Source organism: Cornus florida, unplaced genomic scaffold (assembly GCF_030987335.1).
Source record: "Cornus florida cultivar Cherokee Brave unplaced genomic scaffold, ASM3098733v1 CherokeeBrave_3.0.0_Hap2_Chr06, whole genome shotgun sequence".
Classification (NCBI taxonomy): domain Eukaryota; kingdom Viridiplantae; phylum Streptophyta; class Magnoliopsida; order Cornales; family Cornaceae; genus Cornus; species Cornus florida.
Genome location: NW_026775576.1, coordinates 73,167,643 through 73,191,261, shown reverse-complemented (window position 1 = coordinate 73,191,261; position 23,619 = coordinate 73,167,643). Strand labels below are relative to the sequence as shown.

The window sequence follows — 23,619 nt, the reverse complement described above, 5'->3', positions numbered from 1 at the left end:
TCTTCCAAAACAAATAGGTGGTATAATAGTATCACGACTAAATACTTTGTTTGGTTGCAAGGATGAGAGAGGAAAATTATGAAGGATTTTTTAATCTTTTTGTCCAAAAGAAAGAAAGAGAGAGAGGAAATAGGAGGAATGATACGAGTCTCCTGTACATGAGATACTTTCAAAATTGGACAAATCCGACTGAAGAAAGAGAAAATAAAATAAAATTACATTAGCATGAAATTAATAGTGGAAAGTATAAATATAAAAACTCCATTGCGAGTTTGATTAATACTCCATATTTTTTTAAGAAAATTATGAATTGTAATTATTTTATAATTTAAATAATATGAAACTTATACTAATGAAATAAAAGGCATTATTGTAAGTTTATAAAATTTTCTATAAGATTTTTATTGAAATTTTTTTAAAAAATTAGTTGACTGTAAAGTTTTTTCTCTCAAAATTTTGTTTAGGAGAAGTAAACTTGAAATCAAAAACTTTCTAATTCCACACTCCCAAATCCCAATTGGACAAGAACAGTGACGTGCCTTCTAAATTATCTCACCGCCTATATACATATATAGAGAGAGAGAGGAACTGTGTCGTTTTACAAGTCCATTAATTTGCTGAAACTCTGTTTATCTCTCTGGTTAACTTTTTCCGACGATCTCCGGATCTTCTCTGTCTCTTCCATGGCGTCTCCGTCCCAAGCAAGCCTCCTACTCCAAAAACAACTCAAAGGTAGTAATCAGTATATATCTTTTGAATCCTCCAAATCTCTTTTCCAGTCGATTTGATTATAGGGTTTCAAATTTGGTTCTGATTTTTTGGGTTTCAATTGGTTGATCGGTGTCCCTCTGTATAGATCTCTGTAAAAACCCAGTCGATGGATTTTCAGCCGGTTTGGTCGATGAGAGCAACTTGTTTGAATGGAGCGTCACCATTATTGGTCCTCCTGATACCTTATAGTGAGTGGTCTATTCGTTAATTGTGTAAAGATTTAATTTTTATGTTCTGGTTTCAACTTTTTACTGTCATATTTTTGGATTTGATTTTGTTTGGTGTTTCGCATTGGTAAATTTCTGTTTGAATGAATGGGAGTTAACGAGGCAAGTATCTTTATGGGTTTTGGGGTACTGATTTGTGAATTGGGTTGTTCTGATTATTTGGTTTGTAATTTTTGGTTTCAATAAGCGGATGGTCAACTTTGCTTGGGTTTTCGTCTTGTTTTCTTTGGGGGGTTTTAGGTTTGTGTAATTTAAAAAGCAATCTTTTTAGTTAGGTGATTTTGGATCTTCTTTCTGCTTGATTGTAAATTTGTTCGTGAGGGAAAAGTGGTTTATTGAGCATAGTATTGGTGTGAATTTTCACTTATCAAAAAAAAAAAAAAAAAAAGAAGTATTGGAGTGAATTTTCTGGGTGGCTAGTGTTACAAGTATGATAAGAAGTTGGGATTTTTTGGCCTTTTACGAGTACTCATAACATTGGACTGAATATCATCCGTTTTTTATTGGGAGGAAGTTTCACCTTTTGTTTTATAGTCTGTTATGTTCCTGTAAAATTGATGTCTTTGACGTGTTCTGAGGCCTTTTAAACTCAGTTCTGTGCTTTTACTAGTTCCTTCACGCCTAGCTTCTAACTCACTCTCTTGAAGAGTTGTCAGTCAAGATGCGATTATTAAATTGTTGTTTTTTGCACTCTATACTCGGTTAGGAAGTTAGTTTAGGCTGACATTGGTTTCATTGCTTAATTAGGCACATTGTTGTGTAGGATCATTGTGGTCTAATTTATTTATTTATTTATTTTTTCTCTCCTCTAAATCATTAAAATTTTGCAGTGATGGGGGTTTCTTTAATGCCATCATGACATTCCCGTCCAATTACCCAAACAGCCCTCCATCGGTGAGGTTTACCTCCGAGATGTGGCATCCCAATGGTTAGTAGTTCTCTTCTGTATTTAATTTTGCTGTATGCTTATTTGCCTTTCTGTCATGTTTGCTAACAAAGGATGATGGGCTACAGTTTACCCTGACGGGAAGGTGTGCATTTCAATTCTTCATCCCCCTGGTGACGATCCTAATGGCTATGAGCTTGCCAGTGAGCGTTGGACGCCAGTTCATACAGTATGATTCGATGCCATTTCCTTGTGTCATTGTTATGTTTCCTGTCCAGTTTTTTGGAGTTATCACACATCATTCCATTCTATCTCTTCATCATCAACTTGTTTATGCTTATACACAATATTGATACTGATAATGTTCTTTGATTGAGTAGTTTCTTTAGTAGCAAGATCCCTGATGTGACTGATACCTTCACACAGTAACTAATATAAGTTGTTAGTTCTGTTCTCTATCATACAAACCCGTTATATATAGGCATTTGGATGAACTTGCGTCATTCATGTATGCATGTTCTTCCCTTCCTACTTTTAGAACTTAAACAACTGATTTGGGAGTCTGCACTTGTTTGGACTGATGGCACTTCCAATACTAAACTACACATGGTTCATGGAGGGGAAAGAAATTAACACAAGACGGAAAGAAATACGGTCATCTGGTAACTTCTGTCATGCATGATTTCCACTGTATGACTTGTCCATCTGATGACTTCTCTGATTGGTAGTGCTACTTGGGATAGGCCAGTTTGAAGGCCAACTGCGAGGATAGAATATTGAGAATCTAGACCGTGCAAGATTGAGGTGCTTGTTTCTATCCCTACACAACTCCAGTTCAGTTCAGCGTGCGCGTGCTTGAGTTAGGTTGGGTGGATTTATTTTGTATGGTGCTACTCTTCATCCTATTGGTGCATCGGAAAAGATAACAAATAAAATGGGGATTCCTGAGTATGAAAACCAGAGGAGGTTAATAGACTAAACAAGATGATAATTGAGTTCAAAATTTTGCCCAGATTTTTTTTATTTTTTTAAGAATATAATTTGCTTTTCAATTCTTGATACACATTCCCTTGCTTCTACTACATAGAGAAACTATCTGAAGATGGCATTTTGAGGGAAAGATTGAAGGAAAATCAAAACCCTTGCTGTACGGAGAAAGTTAGAAGAGTATGAGTGGGGGGTGGGAGATGCATGTCTTTTCCACCTACTACCATGCAAATTTTGGAGTTCTAGGAATTCCACGATTCCTCATTGACCTCTGCAATAATGCCATTAGCAACCTTCTCAAAAGAATATGCAGAGATTTGATTGGAAGTAAGGGTAACCAAGATAGGTCATTACCCTCAATGGTCCCCGTAAATCAAGGGTGCTGGGAAGGGTGTACTGAATACGACCTAACCTTTGGCGAGCTATACAAACTGCCTATTTTCAAATTTTGGAAGTGCGTTTTCATGCTTGGCCCAAACATTTTACCTGTGCACTAAGTTATGGCCCCTATTGGAAATGTTCGAAATAAAAATTAGAAAACTTCATGAGCGAAGGAAAGGAATTAAAGTTTTAAAGTGAGAGTGATGTTATAAAATATCAACTATGAGTTTTATGCCATCATATGAGAATTATTAGGGTTGGATTAATGAGGTTTTGTTGACAACTTATTTTTGCAGATGCTAAGCCTTGATCTTGCTTGTCATGCTTTTTAGTTTTGGCTTGGCATTAGGTGGAAGAGTTGGAGATGGTTTTTCAGTCACTTAGAGCTGATAGATGTTATAAACACATTAGCTGAATGAAAGGCCAATGGGGGAAGATTCACCACACAAAGGCTTGCAAATTGTTAATGATAAGACAATGGAAAGAAAGGGATGTCTCTCTAGTACATAGTTATTAAAGGCCGAAGACGCACTGCGGTGCCAGCGTCTCCTAGAGCCTAAGAGCAAAGGCGCAGGGTAAGGCGCTAGCCTGATTAAAATAGGTTGCGTGTGTGATAAAAATGAATATTAAATATAAGTATAGAAAAAAAATTAGGATATGCAACAAAAACTAGTGAATATAAAAATTGAGGAAGTTTTTAACATGTCAATTTATGGATAGCTATAGTAATATGCAGGTATATTTTCAGTTTGCATATGAATTCGATTACATCAATGTACAGTTAGATCAAATCAGGATAAATGCAATGCAAGTAATTAGAAGTTTTTAAAACTCAAAATGTTGACATATCAACTAAGAGAATCAGGTAAAGCAATGCACATAATTTTATTTATGTGCATGTGCATTTACTAAAATCAAATACCGTTAGAGATATGCAGCAATCATGTAGATTTTAAACATATAATATATTATCATAAGACTTAATTAATGTATGTAGGCAGCCATAAGCTTGTGAGTTACTTTTAATATACGTAGAGATTAAACAATATGATCAATCGAATATGACCATGATGTGATGTAGAGTAAGCAAATTAACGGTCATTAAAAAGATAAACTATATGAATTGATAATTAAAAAACAAGAGCACTTTTTTTGTGTGTGTGCCTGGAGCCTGCTAAAGGGAGCAAAATTTATGTGACCCTGATTGAAAGGGCTTGGCTGAGTCTCACCTCGCCTGGGAATTTTCTGTAGCCTAGGCACGTCTTTAACAACTATGCTCTCTCTACTGTATTTTTTTCAGAGTTCTTAGGGGTGAGGAACTCACTTATCATATGAGGAAATATTTCTGAGAGGTCTCAGTTGATGGAGGTCGGTTTTGAAATATCTTGTTGTCTTACTTGACATTTGTTCAGGCTTTAGACCTTCTAATGCTAATGCGAAGGATCAAGGGTGTTCAGAGAGTTGCTTCTATTGTTTGGAAGAGAGAACTTTGTTTGTTCACTGAAAAATGTGCAGCATTAATGAAATTCTTATTTAAACACATACATGCACATACTGCAAGTTTTATTCTCCCTCCTCCTTTCATGCATCACTTTGACTTCACATAAATAGTCATTTGTTGTCTTGCTTTTTATTTTGAGGTATCTAAGATAAATCATCTAATCCCCCGCCATATTAAAAAGCGTTTTACTAGATCAACCTATACCAGTTCTTTTTGCCTATTTATTTAGATTATATCACCAACTGCCATTGCACCTGCTATCTTTCTGATGTATACATCTATATAGAATACAACACTGATCAAGACTTCTAATTTGCAGGTAGAAAGTATAGTTTTGAGCATTATATCAATGCTTTCAGGTCCTAATGACGAGTCTCCTGCAAATGTTGAGGCCGCAGTAAGTGTCAGCGTTTTTCTGTTCTCTATTCAGATTTTGATTACAATATGATCATGATAATTATTAAATCTAGAAAAATAGAAATCCTTTTTTTCAAATTCCATGTTTGTAGATTATTGACACTTAAAAAATTCTTTAGATCCAGATTCAGAAGTCTTGGATGAGCTCGATAAGTTTTGGGTCATCCTTTATGTGTAAATCCAAATAGTGAACTAGTGACATGCGATGAGTAAATTTTCGTCACCAAGGAGGGAGCTAATTTGGTTTCTATACAAGGATGATAGTTAAACGTGTTATTCTTTTCCTTTCTCGGGTATATAGGAAATTGACACGAGGCTTCAACCCGATTCTTTAAATTAGAGAGATCTCTAATTGTCCCGGATATCCCCATGGGAGCTGACAGTTTTCCTCTATTGCCCATTTTTCAATTGCTTAGACATGTTTATGTGCCATTTGAATTTATTTGACGAGTTTAAACCACCTAATTCAAAATGTCGTGTGCTCATCAATTGGTTGCTCTATGTTTGATGTTCTTTTGTTCACTTCGCATCGAACTCATCTTGCAGAAAGAATGGAGAGAGAGAAGGGATGAATTCAAGAAGAAAGTCGGACGCTGCGTGAGACGGTCTCAAGAAATGTTGTAAAGTATCTATCATTGCCGCCGCCACAGTGCTGACTGTGACACCACAAGAAACCGTCATATTTCACGGTGTGCGGGGGGACTAGCTATCCATCGGACTACTTATTGCTTTGTGTAGAATTTTCATTTTAAGTTTTGTTTCTCAATCTATATATAACCTATATTTTGTTTTTAACATCATTGATAACTTTATAAATTAAGATAATTAATGTTGAAATGTGATCAACTTTACGTCTCAACTGTTCTTGAACTCGCATGGTGCTTGTTTTTGTGGATCTTCATACTTAAACTGTTTGAATAACACTGCCTAGTCTTGTCTATCGTCTCATTTTTTCCTGGACACTAGAAAACTTGCATTGAGAGAGTAAATTGACTAAATTTGTAGTTGCCTCGTGTTATTGTGTGTATGGTAAATATTATATAAAATATAAAATGCAAACGTTGGTTCTCTACCCTAAGATAATGATTTGGAGTCGAAAAGTCCAAAAAAAAAAATAAAAAATCGAGTCCGAAAGTCAAATTTTTTTTTTTTGGGGTCCAATAGTCAATTTTTATGATCAAATTCTATTGAGTTTCGAGTCAGAATAACGATTTGGGGTTGAAAAGTCTGATTATCATGATGAAATCATCCCCTCGTTGAACAAGAATGGCTGTCGTTATCATATGATAATTTGAATTGAAGGATGATATAAAATCGGTCTGTATCTAGTATCATTATAAAATCATACCCATAGTAAATGTATTCATCATGGATAGTAGTTCTACCAAGGTCATGATCGATATCAATATCAGTGTTTTTCTTGAAAAGAAAACCAGAATCTCCTGAATTGGAGTGAGTTATTTATAGGCAAGCAAGCTTTTTCAATCACCTTGTAGTCATGGAAAAGGAACTATATCTAGATAAATATGCCCATCCTGATGGAGATTTGGGAATCCACAATGTTCTATGTGTAAATGTACTGGCTTTGTGTGTGAAAGGAAGAAAGTTGCTTCACTATCATGGTCCATTTACATCTTATATTAGAGGAATATATCCTGCAGAATCTTGTGTTATCTTCCATCCCGGAAAAGAGGGATCGATCCAACGTTTGAAAATATCTGAAAAAGAAAGAAAAGCTGCTACAGAGTCCAGACATAAAATTTCAATATTTATACCAGCCAATGGATCATATAGGTTTGATTTGTGCCTCTTATATAGATCGTTGTTTGATTTCATGGTCAAAAATCGGATAAAGCTTAGAGAAAATGAGTTCAAATCTGAGAAAATCGTCCCTTCATACAAATATTAACCAACCAATATGTATCCGGTCTGTCCTTTTCAGCATCTTTGATTCACAGACCGTCATTTTAAGCATGTGTACGTGAGAATATAACTTTAAATTTAAAATCGTCACGATGTATATATGTCAACTAGTCTATATCTACCTAATACGTCATTTTCAGCATCTTTGATTTGTAGAAGCGTCTTTTTTTAGCACTTGTAATAATACGAATTCAAATTTAACACCATCACTTTTTACAACTATCAACTAATCATTTTTAACATGTGTTTGGGCATTCTAAACACGTTATTTAAAAAGGTTATGTTGCATTGCAAGGGTAATTAGTACACCACAATGTTCAGGATTCTGTTGTCATTGTTTTCCGATGCCCACCTCTGATATAGAAATTTCAAATTAAAGTTGTACAAAGTGAAAGGTGGACTGAGGTGACACCCTCTGATATAGAAATTTGATTTTGGGATTTACCTTAGTACATAATCACCAGCAGGACCTAGGTGACACCCTCTAATATTATATATATATATATATATATATATATATATATATATCATATACACACACACACACCCCAAAGTTGAACCTCCTAGTCCTAAACAAGAAACAAAATAAATAGAATACCCAAGTTGAACCTGAAATTGTCTTAATTGAAATGAAGCTATTATACATCAATTATTTTGCCATCATGTTAATAGCATTATAATAATTATATCTTTTACTTCTATAAATGTAATCAGATGTATTTAGCATTGGATCCCGTATCACAATTCTTAATTGTACGACCTTAATATACATGTCTAAATAGAAGATTCATGTTGAAAGATTTGTGTCTCCAAGAATATAAAAGGTGTTATTCTATATAAATAGTACTAATGGCACATATTTATCAATCGATGGAGTTAAAGTTTTATAGTTTTAAGAAAATAAAGTTGGTGACATGAAAAAATACTATTCACTTTTACAGAGGTATTACTTCTAGACATATAAATATCACTTTTTATGCACGCAGATACCGTTTTTTGTGTATTAGGTATCACTTTTGTTTTAGGTAAAGAGAAACCACTTTTATTCACACAGGTACCACTTTTTGTGCATCATGTATCATTTTTTTGTGCAACACAAAAAGTGGTACCTGATGATAAAAAGTGATACATATGTGTCTAAATATGATACCTCTATGAAAGTAAACGGTGTTTTTTCATATTTTTATTTTTTCTAAACTATAAAACTTTGACTCCATCAAATGATAAATATGATTCATTAGCACCATTTATATGTAATAAACCCAATATAAAATCATAAAAGTTAAAAACTATTGTACATCACCTCACCTCTTAGGTATGTTAACTTACTAAAAGATTAGTAGCATTTGGGGTTTTAATTTTCTTATACATAGAGAGAAGACATTCACAAACTTACTTACGGTCCTTTTGGGGTTTGAGGTTGCTGTTGAAATAAAAAAATATATATTTTTATCAGTAGGTTAAAAAATTACAATTATTAAAATACACATTATAGATTTATAATAGTATTTTTTATAATTAAATTATTTTTAAATTTATTGGGTAACAATATTTGTTTAAGCACTTTAAACCTGAACAAACAAAATATGGAATTGAATCGTACCTGTCATTACCAGAGTTATTACTCATTTTGTACTTAATAAGAAGGATCTCATCTCAAAATTATCCATGACAGATTTATATCTGTAGCAAATGTGGATGCCTGGATGGAAGTGAGGGTAATTGTTTTTAATAAAATTGTCTAATGAAAAAGAGTTACCTAAAATATTCAACCTCCATCAAAAACATAGTTTTAAAAGTTCCAAATTATATCTTTATTCAAATGCCCTACCAAGTTAGATAACTATTAAAAACAATTTTAATAATTATCAAACACATCTAAACATAATTTTTTAAAATAAAAATATAAGTTAAATAACTATTAAAAATAATTTTAATAATTATCAAACACATCTAAACATAATTTTTTAAAATAAAAATATTTTTAATGATTACCAAATACATCAAAACCTAATTTCTCGCTTTTAAACGGTTTGATTGAAACAAAAACCCGCAACTTTTTCCTGGAAGAAAATTCTTGTAGGATTTTGGGACAAGGAAAGAGATTTGAACAAATTTAAGGGTCAAGATCATTCAAATCAGTGTGGAAAGAAACTGCAAGCCCACCTATCATCTTTCACTAAGAGCAGAAAACAGGGAATAAAAAAGTAAATCAAACTACAAAACAACATTGACGGAAGACCAGAACCAACACATACGCAACCAACCACTTCAAATTTGAAAATGTCAATCCCACCCACGCTCTAAGCTCGTGTAGTCAATTTCTAACAATTCTAATTAGGGCCGCAATTCGGGCGGGTTGAACGAGTTTGAGGTATAACTTGAACTCAACTCACCATATGAAATGTTAAACTCAAATCTAACACTAACCCTATCCTCAACCTTAACTACTTAACCCGAGCTTAACCCATCTTTTTACTTTTAAATTCGGACTTACAATTCGGGCTTAGATTCCGGGTTAAAACTTCGGGTTAATTCGAGTTACTCATATGGCTAATCTTTATACCGAAAATTTAATATGATCTTGAATTAGTTTTATATTAAATTACTCTTACAAAAGAAGAAGTTTAAAGGCTTTTTATAAATTTTTAATAAATTACAAACAAATTTTCAGAAAATTAATTCTCCTAAATGCTAACATACAATAAGTTAAGATTTAATAAAAAAAGTTGAAAAGAAAAAAAGTAATCGTAGTTTAAATTTTATATATAATGTATTTAAAAGTAAATATATATATATGAAAATAATATTAGAATTCGGGTTCGGATTAACTCGGGTTGCTAGCGCTTCAACCCAAACCCAACCCTAATTAAACTTGAGTTGAGATTTTTTAACCCAAGCCCAATCTTAATTGTAAAAATAATTGTCCAAACCTATAAAAAATCGGGATGGACTCGAGTTAGGTTCGGGTTACTCAACCTAAATTGCACCCCTAATTCTAATGCATCGTAATCTTTTTTTTAAATACCAACCAAATAAATTTTTATATAATTTATTTTTTCCAATCCTAAAAAAATATAACATGTAATGATCATATACATTATATATGGTAAGTCATATTATTATTAATATTATTATTTTTTTGTTGGGAAAGTTATATTAGCTAGCGATCGACAGTTGAATAGTGTATTTACTTCAGATATGATTCAATGGTTTATTTGCTGGACTATGGAGCTTAGCAAGCCCAAGTAGTGGGATGTTCTTTGTGGCCAACTTCCGCTGCTCCTACAGTGACTTACCCGGCTTGGGTGGGGAGGCGTCATTCAGAGATGATTAGTCAGATCCCTAACCATTCTGGACACGGATCTGTGAAGGGCTCAGTGGGAGCGAAAAAAATTTATTATTACATTTTTTACCCTTAAATTTATATTTTTTTGCATTTATACCCATAAAATCTTGAAATAGTCTCAACTGAAATTATAAAAAATAAAAAAAAAAAATAAAAAAAAAACCTCTATATAAATCTGCCCCAGGTTAATTAAAAAAACAAACACTGGATAGTGTTTTTAATTTTTAAAATCATAAAGGAATTGTTACATCATAAAATCGGATCAACCCATATTTTATCGATTCTACTCTCGGTTTTTGTTTGACCCGAATAATAATCGTGGGGACATTGAACTTCACGCGCCAGTAGAGGGCGTGAAGGTACCAGACCCTAAAGCGAGAAGTATTTCGAAATGAAAAGATGTTAAAAAGAAGACACAAAAGCAAACAAAGTAAGCTGCCTCTCGAGTCTTGCCTTTCCCTTGCCTCACCACAGTCTTCCTGCTTGCTGTCTGGCTGCTGTCCACCGTGACCTCTCTCTCTCTCTCTAAAATCTCTTTCCTTTCTCTCTCCTAAACCCCCTTTCCTTTCTCGTTAATTTTTGTTTTTTCACCTTCCAGATCATTTCCTCTCTTTCTCTCTATACACATACAAAATTATATATCTATCTTTCTCTGTCTCATGGAAGTCTTGCCATGTCTCGTGACTCGAAAGTCCCAATCCAAACTCATCGCCATCATAGAATCAATTTTTCCAGAATAAAAATCCGAACTTTCCAGGTTACTTCGCTCTCTCATGACTTCTCACTTTCTCTCTCCTCCTCCCAATCGTTGTTTTCTCTCTCTATAACGCCGGCGGCGAAGATATGCGGTCCCCACGGTCGCTCCGCAACGGCGGCGGCGACGCTCCCTCGCATCACCCCCGAATCCAAACGCCTCCTCACTTCCAATCCACCGTCTCCGTGCAGAAGCTCCGGCGATTCAACACGCTGATTCTCGTGTTCCGGGTCGCCGCGTTTTGCTTCTCTTTCACTGCTTCAATTTTCATGATCACTAACTCCAGAGGTTCCAATTCACCTCATTGGTACGACTTTGATGCCTTCAGGTATAAATTAAATGCTTCCTTTTCTCTGATGTGTATAGTCTCCTTGTTAATTGGGTTTGGTTGCTGAGAAAATGTAGCAAGGAAAAGAAATGTTTCAAATTTAAGCTACCTAAGCCAAATGCACATTTTTGCCTATCTGGCTAGGTACAGTCAGTTTTTCATTAGTTTCGAAAAAAAACAAAAGATTACTAGAAATGTGAGTAAGAAAGAACTGTTTCTTTTCCTCCGTTTTCTCTGCACCCAAACAGATAGCAGAGGTAGGTTTTTGCAATTAAACTGAAGAGAATGGTTTAACAGGTTCGTTTTTGCTGCGAATGCTATAGTTGCTCTATACTCCTTATTCGAAATGGGAGCTTCTGTTTGGGAGATTTCCAGAGGGGTCACTGTCTTTCCAGAGATCTTACAGGTCTGGTTCGATTTCGGCCATGATCAGGTTCTCTCTCTTTCTCACTCTATATAGACATACATATATATATTGCAGCTATTTCTTTCTTCAAATTTGGGAAATTATCACCTTCTCTCTCCTCTCTCTCTCCCTAAATTTGAAGAATTTTGTGTTTGGATGATGTGATGTTAGGTTTTCGCGTACCTGCTACTGTCGGCGGACTCGGCGGGGACGGCGTTGGCTCGGGAGCTGAGGGGGACGGACACGTGTACGGCGGAGAGCGGGTTCTGCGTCCAGACAGATATATCGATCGCCTTGGGATTCGCCGGATTTCTGTTCCTAGGGCTATCGTCGCTGTTGTCGGGATTTAGGGTCGTCTGTTTCGTAATCAACGGCTCTCGTTTTCATATCTAGTCTAGAGTGAGAGTGTGTGTGTGTGTGTGAGAGAGAGAATATTTTGGGTGCGTGGAGAGTGTTCTCTTTTACCGTGTACCGTACTGTGATTTGGACTGATTTGATATGGTCTGGGTTTGGGTGCTTCTTCTAGGTACAATGTTTTAGCTGGTGTGTTACTTACTGTGCATATGAGAGCTCTGTATTCTTTATTGCTTACCGCTTTGTCCTGCCTACTGATGTTAACTTAAAGGAATTATGTTCTTTGATCAAGGCAATTGGTATTAAGTTTGTTTATGGTCATTAATCTGTTTCAATTCGGACTCGTTTGTTTGTAACACAACGGTTGTTTGTGATTCAGCTCCAGTTCGTGTTGGACTCAGAATCAAAAAGTTGAGCTCAGGCTTGCCTTACCTTGTTTGATCAAGCTGTTGAACACAATTCAAAGTTAGAACCATACCGAGCCAATAAAACTGTTCATACTAAACCAACAAAGAGATTAAATTATAACCAAATTGATCAGAAGTCCACAACAATTCTATCATACAGAAACGATAAAATCACTAAAACTAAATCAACCCTTTTAATTCAATTTTTGTGGCCTAAACTTACCTATAAATTATATTCTAATATTAATTACTTTTGGCCTTAATCAAACTATATTCAATCCAATTTTTGCAATGGAGATACAGTTTTCTCTATTATCTATTTTACAAATGGGAAAGAGATGAAAAAAATTTGAGTGATAATTTTAGTTCAAATCAGATAGAATGAATGCTTAAGAACGTTGATAAGTTCTTCTCATACGAGTAAAAGGTAAACCGTACTGAAATTGCACTAGAATGAACATGAAGGTTACCACTACAATAAACTTCAATTTAACCGTGTACATATCTATAATTGTCTCGTACGAATAAACAACAAAGACAAGAGAAACAAAGTGAGCTCAAGAACCACCCTGCCAATTAAGAAAAGGGAAACTTTCAGGATAATGCGTCGCCAAAATGACAGCTATGAAGATCCAAATCATAAGGAAGCCGATAATGGCAGTCCTCACTACTTCATCCCTGTTCTCATTCACCCTGGGATCACTATGATAATAGAGATCTGGCGAACTAACAGACGGATAATTTGAGAGATCTGCAGTTGGTTTCATCCGAATGATCTCCGTATTCATATCCTGTATATCAACAGGGTCTGAACATTTTGGGCATGAACACTTGCCACCAAGAAAGGGAGGGAATGCCTGAAGATACTCAGAGAGAACCTTTCGGTAGTTTTCTCCAACAATCCTCAGTTTTTGCTGCGTGGCAGGTCTCAAGACCTGCAAGAACTATGGCTTAGTAAAAAAAGTACTTGAATTCTAGTGTCTGAAAGATAATAGCTTAAATTGCCAACAAGCTGTCATAAAACAGTGAGAATATTGCTGTGCCAAAACTGTTTAAAAAATAAAAAGTAGACAAACTAGGAACACAAAAATTGAAGCAAAAAGGACGATAAGCATTTGCCATAGCTTCTATGAATCTGTCTGTGATTAGATGGCTATTCATACATTTAATAAGGCTTCAAATGATCAAAAATAACAAAATTTTCTTTATTCAGCAAGGAAAATTCGATGTCAATCTGCAGCAGGATACTGGAGAAGACACAAGAATAAGTATCTTATGAGTCTTTAAGGGCCAGTTTAATTTCAGAGAATTTGAAAAAAGGAAACGAAATGAGAGGAAATTTTATCTTGTCTGTGTTATGAAATTATGGAAAGAAATGGAAGGAAGAGGAGGGGATCCCTCCAACAGTGCTTTTGCCATCCTTCCAAAAACAGGAGGAAACCGAAGGAAAGGATAGAAGTTTCGTTTTCATAATGCCGATTTCATCCTTAAATTTCTTAATAACGAAAAATAAAATACCACTTGGTCTTTTAAATGTAAAAAGGTATAGCGACAAATTTAATAAAACATAATCCTATCCTCTCTCCCCAAAACATGATAAAGTGTTAACACACTAACACGATGAGAGGTTGGCAATATCCTTTCATTTCTCACATAATTAATGTTATTTTTTCTTTTCTTTTCCATCCTGCTATGCTATACCAACATACCCTAAGAGATGAAAGAGCTTACTTGAAATAAAGTTCGTGTTATCACTCGGGCAACTGGAGGAAGCCGTACAACAATCAAACAGCAAAGACGGTTCGGGTAATGGTCTTGCAAAAGAATAGCACAAGACCTCATCACTTGCATGGGAAATCCAAATGGAGATATTCCTTCACAATCCATCAAGACTGTGATTTGAGGGTTTTCCGCATCAACCAGGTGCAAAACCCCGTGTTCTATCTGCGAAACTGAAGAAGAAATAAATTATCCTCTTGAAATTTATAAATGCATCAAAATCATACGAATAATAACAAATGAAATAATAAGTCAAAATTCAATAATGGCCATTATATCTTTGGGATTTCAGAAGTGATTTAAAAATATAGGAATATATAATTTACAGGGGTCAAATGTGTACCAACTGCTTTAGCAAAGAGAGATCTTTCATTAGATCTGAAGTTAGAGCAAGCAAGTCCAAGGCGAATAATGAGGCAATGTCGTTGCTTCACATCATATCCATGCCAAAAGACCCATTGTGACCAAACCTCAAGTTCTTGTGGTGAAAGAATAGTGTAAGCCTGCCTCCACCGAATTGTCTTTTTGACTGATGATAGAAACTTTTTGAACACACCATTGGCAGCTGCATAAAATCTACGAAGCTCTTCCTCATTAAGCCTGCAGAGATGCTACCATGTCATGCTTCATGACATCTAAATAGAAGGTATCATAATTATTAATTGAACGATAACTAACTATTAATCACGATGACTATCCCAAGTACTAGAATTTTTTTGCTTGAATGCACACAAAGACAGAACTGGCACAATAGGACTCCCAGGAACCTAACAAGTTCAACTTATAAAATGAGAATATCCTAACAGGAAAAGATCCACAATTGAAAAAAGTAAATGCCACAACATGGCAATGGGATATCACCTTTCTGGTAAAGCAATACCCTGCTTCTCAAGCTCTTCGTGGAGTTGTAGCATCCACTTTTCAGAAGGTAGGTTTTTTGGAACTTCATTGCAAGACCTGACAAGCCCATATGGAAACTGAGTTAAAAAAATAAATAAAATAAAATTTGGTGACAGGACAAAATCGGATTCTCTGAGACATAGAAGTCACAAGGTGCCAAAGAAATAGCATCTGGAGATACAATCGAACTAGCATAAATGTGATCATGTTACATCTTCTGCATTAAAATAGTAGCACTAGATTTAAGAGAACTCAAGCTAGAAAACTGTAATATCATGGTCAAATTTAGGATTAGGCTTGGCAGATGGCATGGGAGATGCAAGAATTCCAAAAAGTAATTGGCATTTTTAGACATCTAGGAGTTGATGAATATAACGATATGAAAGAGAAAAGAGCAAACAGTCATTAACTCTGTGCGCGCGGGCATGTACGTGCGTGTGTGTATGGGGGGGAAAGTAAGGAAGGAGGACTCAGTGAGCCTTATCATCTGGAGTTAATTGACCCAAAAAACCTAAATAAAACAAATAACTAAATTACTAAAAAGCACCATTAAGGTGGGTATCGGGCCTGCCTGGGGTTGAGACCTTGTCCCAGGCTTGTCCCAAAATCAATTTCGGGCTTAAAACATCCAACTCAGCCCACTCCATAGTCAATAACAGCTCAGCCCAAATAACATCAGGTCAAACAGGCAGGCCTCGGGCTTGGTGGCCCAATTGACAGTGCTGCTGACATATGGTCACTAAACCAAGTAACAGACACAGGCACACAGCAATACAAAAACCTTTGGTGGCTGAGTTTCTGGACTCAACAATCATAAATCATCATGACCAATAAAACATCAATACCTTAATCTTAAAATGCAAGAAATAGCAAGATATGCATACAATAAAAAATAGTTCCATTAAAAATATGCAACCAAAAGGATAATAAAACAAGTGCTATATATTACAAAATAAAAGAAAATGTAATATTAATTATCTTAAAGCAGAAACTATTAATTACCTTGTGTCAGAGGTTGACAATTGGTCAGACACGGCTGATGGTGATTCAGCATGTTTTTGAGAATCGTTAGAACTGTCCAACGCTTTTTTTGCATATGCCGGTTGATCAGAGAAAACTGTTGCAATTGTGAGGACTAATAACGGCCTTGACAACGTCTGGTAAAAAACAAAAACAAATTATCACTTCTAAGAAATTCAATAATTAAAAAAATATAAGATTAGAAAAATTAAAAGAATAACCATAAGCCATTAGGGGAAAAGATCACAAGAAAACAGACAACTGTTACAAGCAAGAAAATGATCAAAAGTGTTGTGTGCTTTAAGAAAGCCAATAACCTTTAATTCTTGAAGCAGTAATAAATAGCATACCCTTCTCTCATATAATTTTAACATACACAAACACAGACTTTATGTAGTATTAATGCTGCATGTGTGTTGATTTCCGCCTAGTTAGGCGAAGGAAAAAAAGATCATCTCAAATGCACTGGAAACTTATTCCATTAGGTACCACTTCTCTTTGAAGTCCAATATCAAGTGGTGGAACTAATATGAGAAGTCCACAATGGGATGACCAGATGGTCTAGTGCATGAACGAGAATCAGTGCCCATCACCAGACTATTTATCGAATATCTGTGTTTGAACCTATGTGGTGTGTGTTAATAAACCAATGACTAATCTGGACTTTAATATATGCAATGCCATATTTCTTTTTCTATTAAAAGAAACTCCTACTTGCGATCTTTTCTTTCTGCAGTACTGGATGTGTAATATGTACACATGGCCATGGTTAAATAGTCATTCTGATTTTTAGCCAACCATATTGTAGTCTAAACTACCATTACCGTTTCAAAACAGGTGAAGTACCCATATTGTACACTCTATGTTACATAAAAGCACTGTTTTAATCTAAAAATGAAAGAAGAATGTTTTAAATATAAATATTTAGTTGTGTCACCATGTCCTTAGATTTCAGGATTTAATAAATCCAAACATTAGACATATAATCAATCCCGAGATACATAACTGAGTCCACGCAACGTAGGAGCATAGTATAGAAAAGGATACATGAGAATCAATTATGATAATTATAATTAGCAGCACATATGGCATCATCTTGATGGACAATCGACTCAGAAATATAGGATATTCACTTCAATTCATGATGGCATGAATCCCAATTTTATATAAATTGAAGTTCGAACTCAACAATAATTAAAAGATCATTTTGAGAATCCCTCTCCATAATTGACACTTTGAGAAAGCTCTGCCATTTCATGAGCTCCTTCTCACTCTAAGATCCGTCACAGTTTATTTCTCTCCAACCGATAATTTTGACAACTTATAATAAGAGAAGCGCAATTAAGATTGTGATCATTGAGGTGTGCAAAATTTCCATAGACACCACTGAATCCCTATCCCATTTTCCAGGTTTTGTCATGCTGGCATTTTTGTAACTCTATATCATGTCACGTCCATATTTTGTATATGCATTGATGCTACGTAGAAGATATGAAACACAACAACAATATGATAGTTGAACAAATAAGAGTTATACATACATCTATAACCACTAACCTGCATGAAATTAACCAAACCCTTGAAAGGAGCCCATCTTTGGATCCACTTTAATGGTGGATAGCAAACAAGTTGCAGCGCCTGGAGACCATGCCATACAAGAGGACAGTTGGCCATCGAAAATCTTCGAACTATATCTAGTGCTACGGTTTTCAGCAGAAAGAGTCCAATATCACCAATAGCTCCACTCCCCGGAATACCTTTTCTCATTGAAGTAATATGTTTTAAAGTTGTTTGTGTCAATCCCTTGGATGTTGAAGCAAGTACAGATCTTTTGGACAGCTTGTTACTTGCAATGAGCCTAGGCCCCATGTCATTATTGGAATGCCGAACACGTAAGGAATCTCCCATTGAATTGGATTAACAAAGCTCCAAGGTCCAAATCACATCCTCAATCAACCAGTAATCAGTATTTCTGTTCAAGTTCCGAATGATACCCCAAACTCAATATTTCATTTCCCATTATCAATTAAGCACTAGGGCGCATTTGATAATAAATGCTTCGAACTCTAATTGCAAGGTTTCAACTTCGTGTTATAAGCACCTGCAAAGACCACCATCAGAACATGCTCCAATTAGTACAGGTGAATCCCTAGCATGACAACAACGGATTTATTATAACACTAGCAACATCATGTGTTGTGTGTGTATATTTATATTTCAGTTGAGTAATCCGCATATGATAATTCAACCGAACAATAAGTTAAAATTCAATTGTTCCTCTTTCTGATTTCCAATCAAAAAGAAAATTCTAAATTCCTCAAATTATTATCAAAAAGTTTTAAGAAAAAGATTAACGCTAAGACAAAAGCTTGATTCCACCGAAAATCACAACGGAGACAAAATTCAAAGCGAATCCCATACTTTCTGATTCACAAACTAATTTAGCTTAGCACAACTATTCCTTATATTCAAATTTTAACTCCTAATTTCTTTTATTAATATTATTTTTTGGAAATTAAAGCAAGTTTAAATTATTAATTATGATTAAGAGATACAATCAGATCCGAATACTAGCGTAAATACCTGAACAATCGATCATGTTAGCTAATCATAACTAGAGAAAGAATCAAAGCATCACATGAAGAATGAAAAAAATAAAAAGAGGAGAAAATTATAAATGATTAGAACAAAACTTGAAAAAACTACATTAGCATACCTTAAATAACACCTTCATTGCGATGGAATTTGATAATCACGACGTTTTGTTTGATCGCAGAGTTTAAAGGATAAATCCAGAACGAAGGAGAAGGTTAGGGCTGAGTGATTTGTCGGGAACGATCTTTGAAGGCGACTCGAAGAGAGATTATTGACTGAAAATTTGTAGAGGGGGGAGGAAAATAGGAGGGAAGGGCACGCGTATGTCACGCGCGCCGTCCGGTGTCTCTAAAATGAGATTCAGGTATGGGATTCTGATACCTTGCCACGTGAGCATTAAAAAAACAAGAAGAGGTTGGACACGAGAAATTTCCAAAACTATCCCTCCCAGCGGAAATGTGATGTGGTAGGGGCAGGATCCTCTACGGTGGGTCGGTGATGAAGTTTCAAAACATCCCTCCACAAGGCCCGTGAAACTCCGGTTTTTAACCGTAGCGGTGACTCCAGATAACAGTTGGAAATGAAGCATACAAAACCAAAATTTTGGACAAAATTTTGAGTTAGCCTTGTTAAGAATTTCTTACATGATTTATAGTCGAACGTGTTCCTTTCTATAAAGAAATGAATATAGTGTATTTACTTTCTTAAATTCGTTTATGAGTGAATAAGCAATTAGTTTTAAAGTAAGAAATTTTTAAGAGTATACAAAATGTGATAAGTAATTGTCGCACGTTGAAAATAAAATGAAACGAGTTTATATAGTCTAAATTTGGGAAGGATTTTTGAATTCTTCTTTTCCTCTCTTTCTTCTTCTCTGACCGATTAACAAGTTTTATTTTATTATATATATAACTATAATAATAATATAATATTATAATAGATGGTACACTAGACCAATTTTTAGACAACAAGAACTGTTTGCACTCAAGAAAAAAGGAAACAATGTATTAAAAACAAAATGAAAGTATCAGTCATGTTGGTGACCCGTCTCATTCACGCTCAAACTTCTTTCCTTTCACCCAATAAAAAAACGAAGAAGAAGAAAAATTTCTTAATCATTCATTTAAATATCTTCCACTCATTGCTTCTTCACTCGCTTTAATTCCCTCCTATAAAATTCAGTGTTATTTAAGTGGGAGAACAGAAAAAACGAAGAAGAATAATAGTTTCTTAATCATTGGGAAAAAGAATTACAGTATATTTAAAAATGTAGTGGTGTATTGTCAAAATCTAATGATAACACATCAATGAAAAACTGAAAAATCAAAATGTAACAATTCTAATTCTTTTGACTTGTGTAGTTCAAAACAATGTTGGGCTATAAGGAACACATGACTTCATGAGCCTAGCAGATGCGCTCAGTATTTATATATATGTATGTATATATTGGTAGGAAGAATTTTTGGTGTTCCTTAATCAATATTGTTAAATAAAAAAAATAAAAAAAAAAAAAAAAAAAAATGGTTAAAGAAGAGAGGTTTTAATGGACAAACTATAAGAAATAATTGTAGTTAATGAGTATATAGCAAGAAATAGATGAATTGTGACTAGGGGTTTTTATTTTGATATGCTCTTATGATCTTATCTTATCTTCTTTACCAATCTATTTATATAAATGTCCAGTAATTGTCTATTAAATTTAGACTGTATTTGCTTTTTTTAAGATCTTACTCCTTCGAATTCATCTCAATCTCTCCCTAGTACAGGCTCTATTTTTGACCCATCTATTCGTATATATACATGTGGTTTCTATATACTGTATTTACATAATCTTCATTTGCTAATTTTTTCTTTATTCTTTATTTCATATCTCAAAATTATCAAAGCGTAATATTGGAGCCAGTAACAATCTACAGGTTCAGATTTCATTCTCTCTCTAAATTTTACTTCTTGTCGTTTTGTTCTCTTCATTTTCTTTTTTCTTTTTTTATAATAAAGAAACTTATCATAGATTTTCTTTTTTCTTGTCTTTGATTGAATTTTTTTAACTAATCAATATATATTATGTGTTTGTTGTGAACTTGTGATGCTCTGTTAGTTGTTTTAGTAGGTGGGTGCATTTAAAACCTAGAATTTGTAAATTATATTTAGGTGTGGGAGAAAATTGAAGTTGATAGAAAATATTTAAATTTTGAGGATAAAGTATTCCGACACCTTCGGAGGTTGTTATAAATACAATCATATACTCAAGTTTGATATTATTAACAAACACACACCAATGGTATCTAACATGTAATGAATTGACATTGTTGCTCTTTCACTTTTATATTAACCCATTTGAATGTGAAAATTATCTTTCTAACCTAAGATCTTACTATATTTGTTTTTTTATATATAAATGTCCAGTAATGTCAATTAAATTTAGACTATATTTGCTTTTTTTAAGATCTTACTCCTTCGAATTCATCTATCTCTGTCTCTCTAAAACAGGCTCTATTTTTGACCCATCTATTCATATATATACATGTGGTTTCTATATACTGTATTTACATAATCTTCATTTGCTAATTTTTTCTTTATTCTTTATTTCAAATCTCAAAAGTATCAAAACATAATATTGGAGCCAGTAACAATCTACAGGTTCAGATTTCATTTTCTATCTAAATTTTATTTGTTGTCGTTTTGTTCTCTTCATTTTTTTTCTTTTTTTCTTCTTTATAATAAAGAAACTTATTATAGATTTTCCTTTTTCTTTTCTTTGATTGAATTTTTTTAACTAATCAACATATATTATGTGTTGGTTGTGAACTTGTGATGCTCCGTTAGTTGTTTTAGTAGGTGGGTGCATTTAAAATCTAGAATTTGTAAATTATATTTAGGTGTCGGAGAAAGTTGAAGTTGATAGAAAATAGGGTAAAGTGCATTAAACCCCCTTGAACTATTAGTCATTTGTAAAAAATTTTCTTGAATTACAAAAAAAACCCCTGAACTATGATTTTGTTGCAATTTACCCCCTTAAACTATTGGTCATTTGCAAGAAACCCCCCTGAACTACAAAAAAATCTTCTGAACTATGATTTTGTTGCAATTTACCCCCATGACATCAGCTCCCGGCATCGAAAATTTTGAAAGACCAGTTTACCCTTATAACACACTGCGTCGTTTTAACTTATACACTTCTTACATTTTTTTTTCTGCCAAAAGATATTTTTCACCCAACACAACCCAAAACAGAGAGCTAGAGAGAGAAATAGAAGAGACTAAAGAAATCCGAGGTCGGCGGGATGGCTCGGTCTCAGATGATGGCAGCTTGTGCCCGAAGGACTCGGCTGTGATGAGAGCTCGGTTGACTGAGCAGTGAACTGTGGAGGCGGCGGCGAGCTCAAGGGGGCTCGGCGGTGAACTGTGGATGACTATGTGCTCGAAACACGGACGACGGTGTGCTCGGCTATGGAGATGGCGGAATGGGCCAACGAGCTTAGAATGGACCAGAGAGCAAGGTGAGCTGAATGGCGGGTAAGACGGTGATAGCAATGGGCTGACGCAACGGTGCAGAGAAATGCGATATATATGGCCGACGGATCTAGCAGGTGGTGCAACGGCTATGATGGAGCTATGATAGGAGACCCACCGATCCTAGCAACAGATTCCTTGGCTTATCCAAACACTCCTCAGACGACATCTACCACTTCGATCCCAGCCACAAATTCATCGGCTTCATCGTCCCTTTCAGTCAATCAATTCGCATGGATGGGGTAAACTGCAAAAAAATATAGTTCAAGAGGGTTTTTTGCACATACCCCAATAGTTCAGGGGGGTTTTTTGCAACTTTTATAGTTCAAGGGGTTTCTTGCACATACCCCAATAATTCAGGGGGTTTTTTTGCAACTTTTATAATTCAGGGGGATTTCTTACACATACCCCAATAGTTTAGGAGGGTTTAATGCACTTTACCCTAGAATATTTAAACTTTTAGGATAAAGTACACCCATAGATTACTACAAGGACAACCATATATAAGTTAAGTCATTTTTGGACAAAGACACCCTCTACGGTTGATATTGTTAACAAACGCACCCTAATGATCTCTAACATGTAATGAATTGACATTGTTGCCCTTTAACTTTTATATTGACCCATTTGAGTGTGGAAATTACCTTTCTAACCTCATCTAGGTTTAGTACGTACAGACCCATTTGTTTCCTTATCTCCTCCCTTCGCTCTCTCTCTTCCTCCTCTTGTCGCCCCAACACCAGTCGCCCTTTTTTCCCACGACATCGCGAGCAATAATTCCACCAAACCACCACCTCTTCATCCTTCTATATATATATATATATATATACACACACACACACACACACACACTTAAGGCGACGGTAGTAACGACGAGCTGTCGTCAAGGATGAATTGCACCGGTGAATCAGATGATGATGATGATGAACTAGAGGCCTTCGATTTGGCTTGGTCGATTTCGTCTTTCGTTTCGGCGATGACAGCTCCAACATCGCCCTCATCAACTATAATAGTGGCGAAGTAGCTGTAAAAGGTCTCGACGTTCTTGTCGGACTCAACACCCACCACGAACTCGCCTTTCGAGCGCTTATCACACTAGCTGAGCGTGGATTTAAGGGCCA

General features: G+C 35.1%; 3 protein-coding genes across 3 annotated transcripts; 2 read left to right on the top strand and 1 right to left on the bottom strand.

The window, feature by feature from the left end:
- Positions 1-573: 573 nt before the first annotated feature.
- Positions 574-6,029, top strand: LOC132312041 (ubiquitin-conjugating enzyme E2 7). The gene is made up of 6 exons (XM_059810258.1): positions 574-732; positions 857-959; positions 1,829-1,926; positions 2,013-2,113; positions 5,073-5,150; positions 5,717-6,029. The coding sequence occupies exons 1-6, from the start codon at positions 684-686 to the stop codon at positions 5,792-5,794; spliced, it is 507 nt and encodes a 168-aa protein (XP_059666241.1). The 5' UTR covers positions 574-683; the 3' UTR covers positions 5,795-6,029.
- A 4,838-nt stretch (positions 6,030-10,867) lies between these two features.
- LOC132312040 (CASP-like protein 4C2) lies at positions 10,868-12,605 on the top strand. The gene is made up of 3 exons (XM_059810257.1): positions 10,868-11,524; positions 11,822-11,957; positions 12,102-12,605. Exons 1-3 carry the CDS (start codon positions 11,286-11,288, stop codon positions 12,321-12,323), a joined length of 597 nt encoding a protein of 198 aa, XP_059666240.1. The 5' UTR covers positions 10,868-11,285; the 3' UTR covers positions 12,324-12,605.
- A 492-nt stretch (positions 12,606-13,097) lies between these two features.
- On the bottom strand, positions 13,098-19,356 carry LOC132312039 (uncharacterized). The gene is made up of 7 exons (XM_059810256.1): positions 19,107-19,356; positions 17,948-18,491; positions 16,373-16,527; positions 15,332-15,427; positions 14,814-15,070; positions 14,423-14,643; positions 13,098-13,626 (listed from the first exon to the last, which is right to left on the bottom strand). The coding sequence occupies exons 2-7, from the start codon at positions 18,296-18,298 to the stop codon at positions 13,249-13,251; spliced, it is 1,458 nt and encodes a 485-aa protein (XP_059666239.1). The 5' UTR covers positions 18,299-18,491; positions 19,107-19,356; the 3' UTR covers positions 13,098-13,248.
- Positions 19,357-23,619: the final 4,263 nt, after the last annotated feature.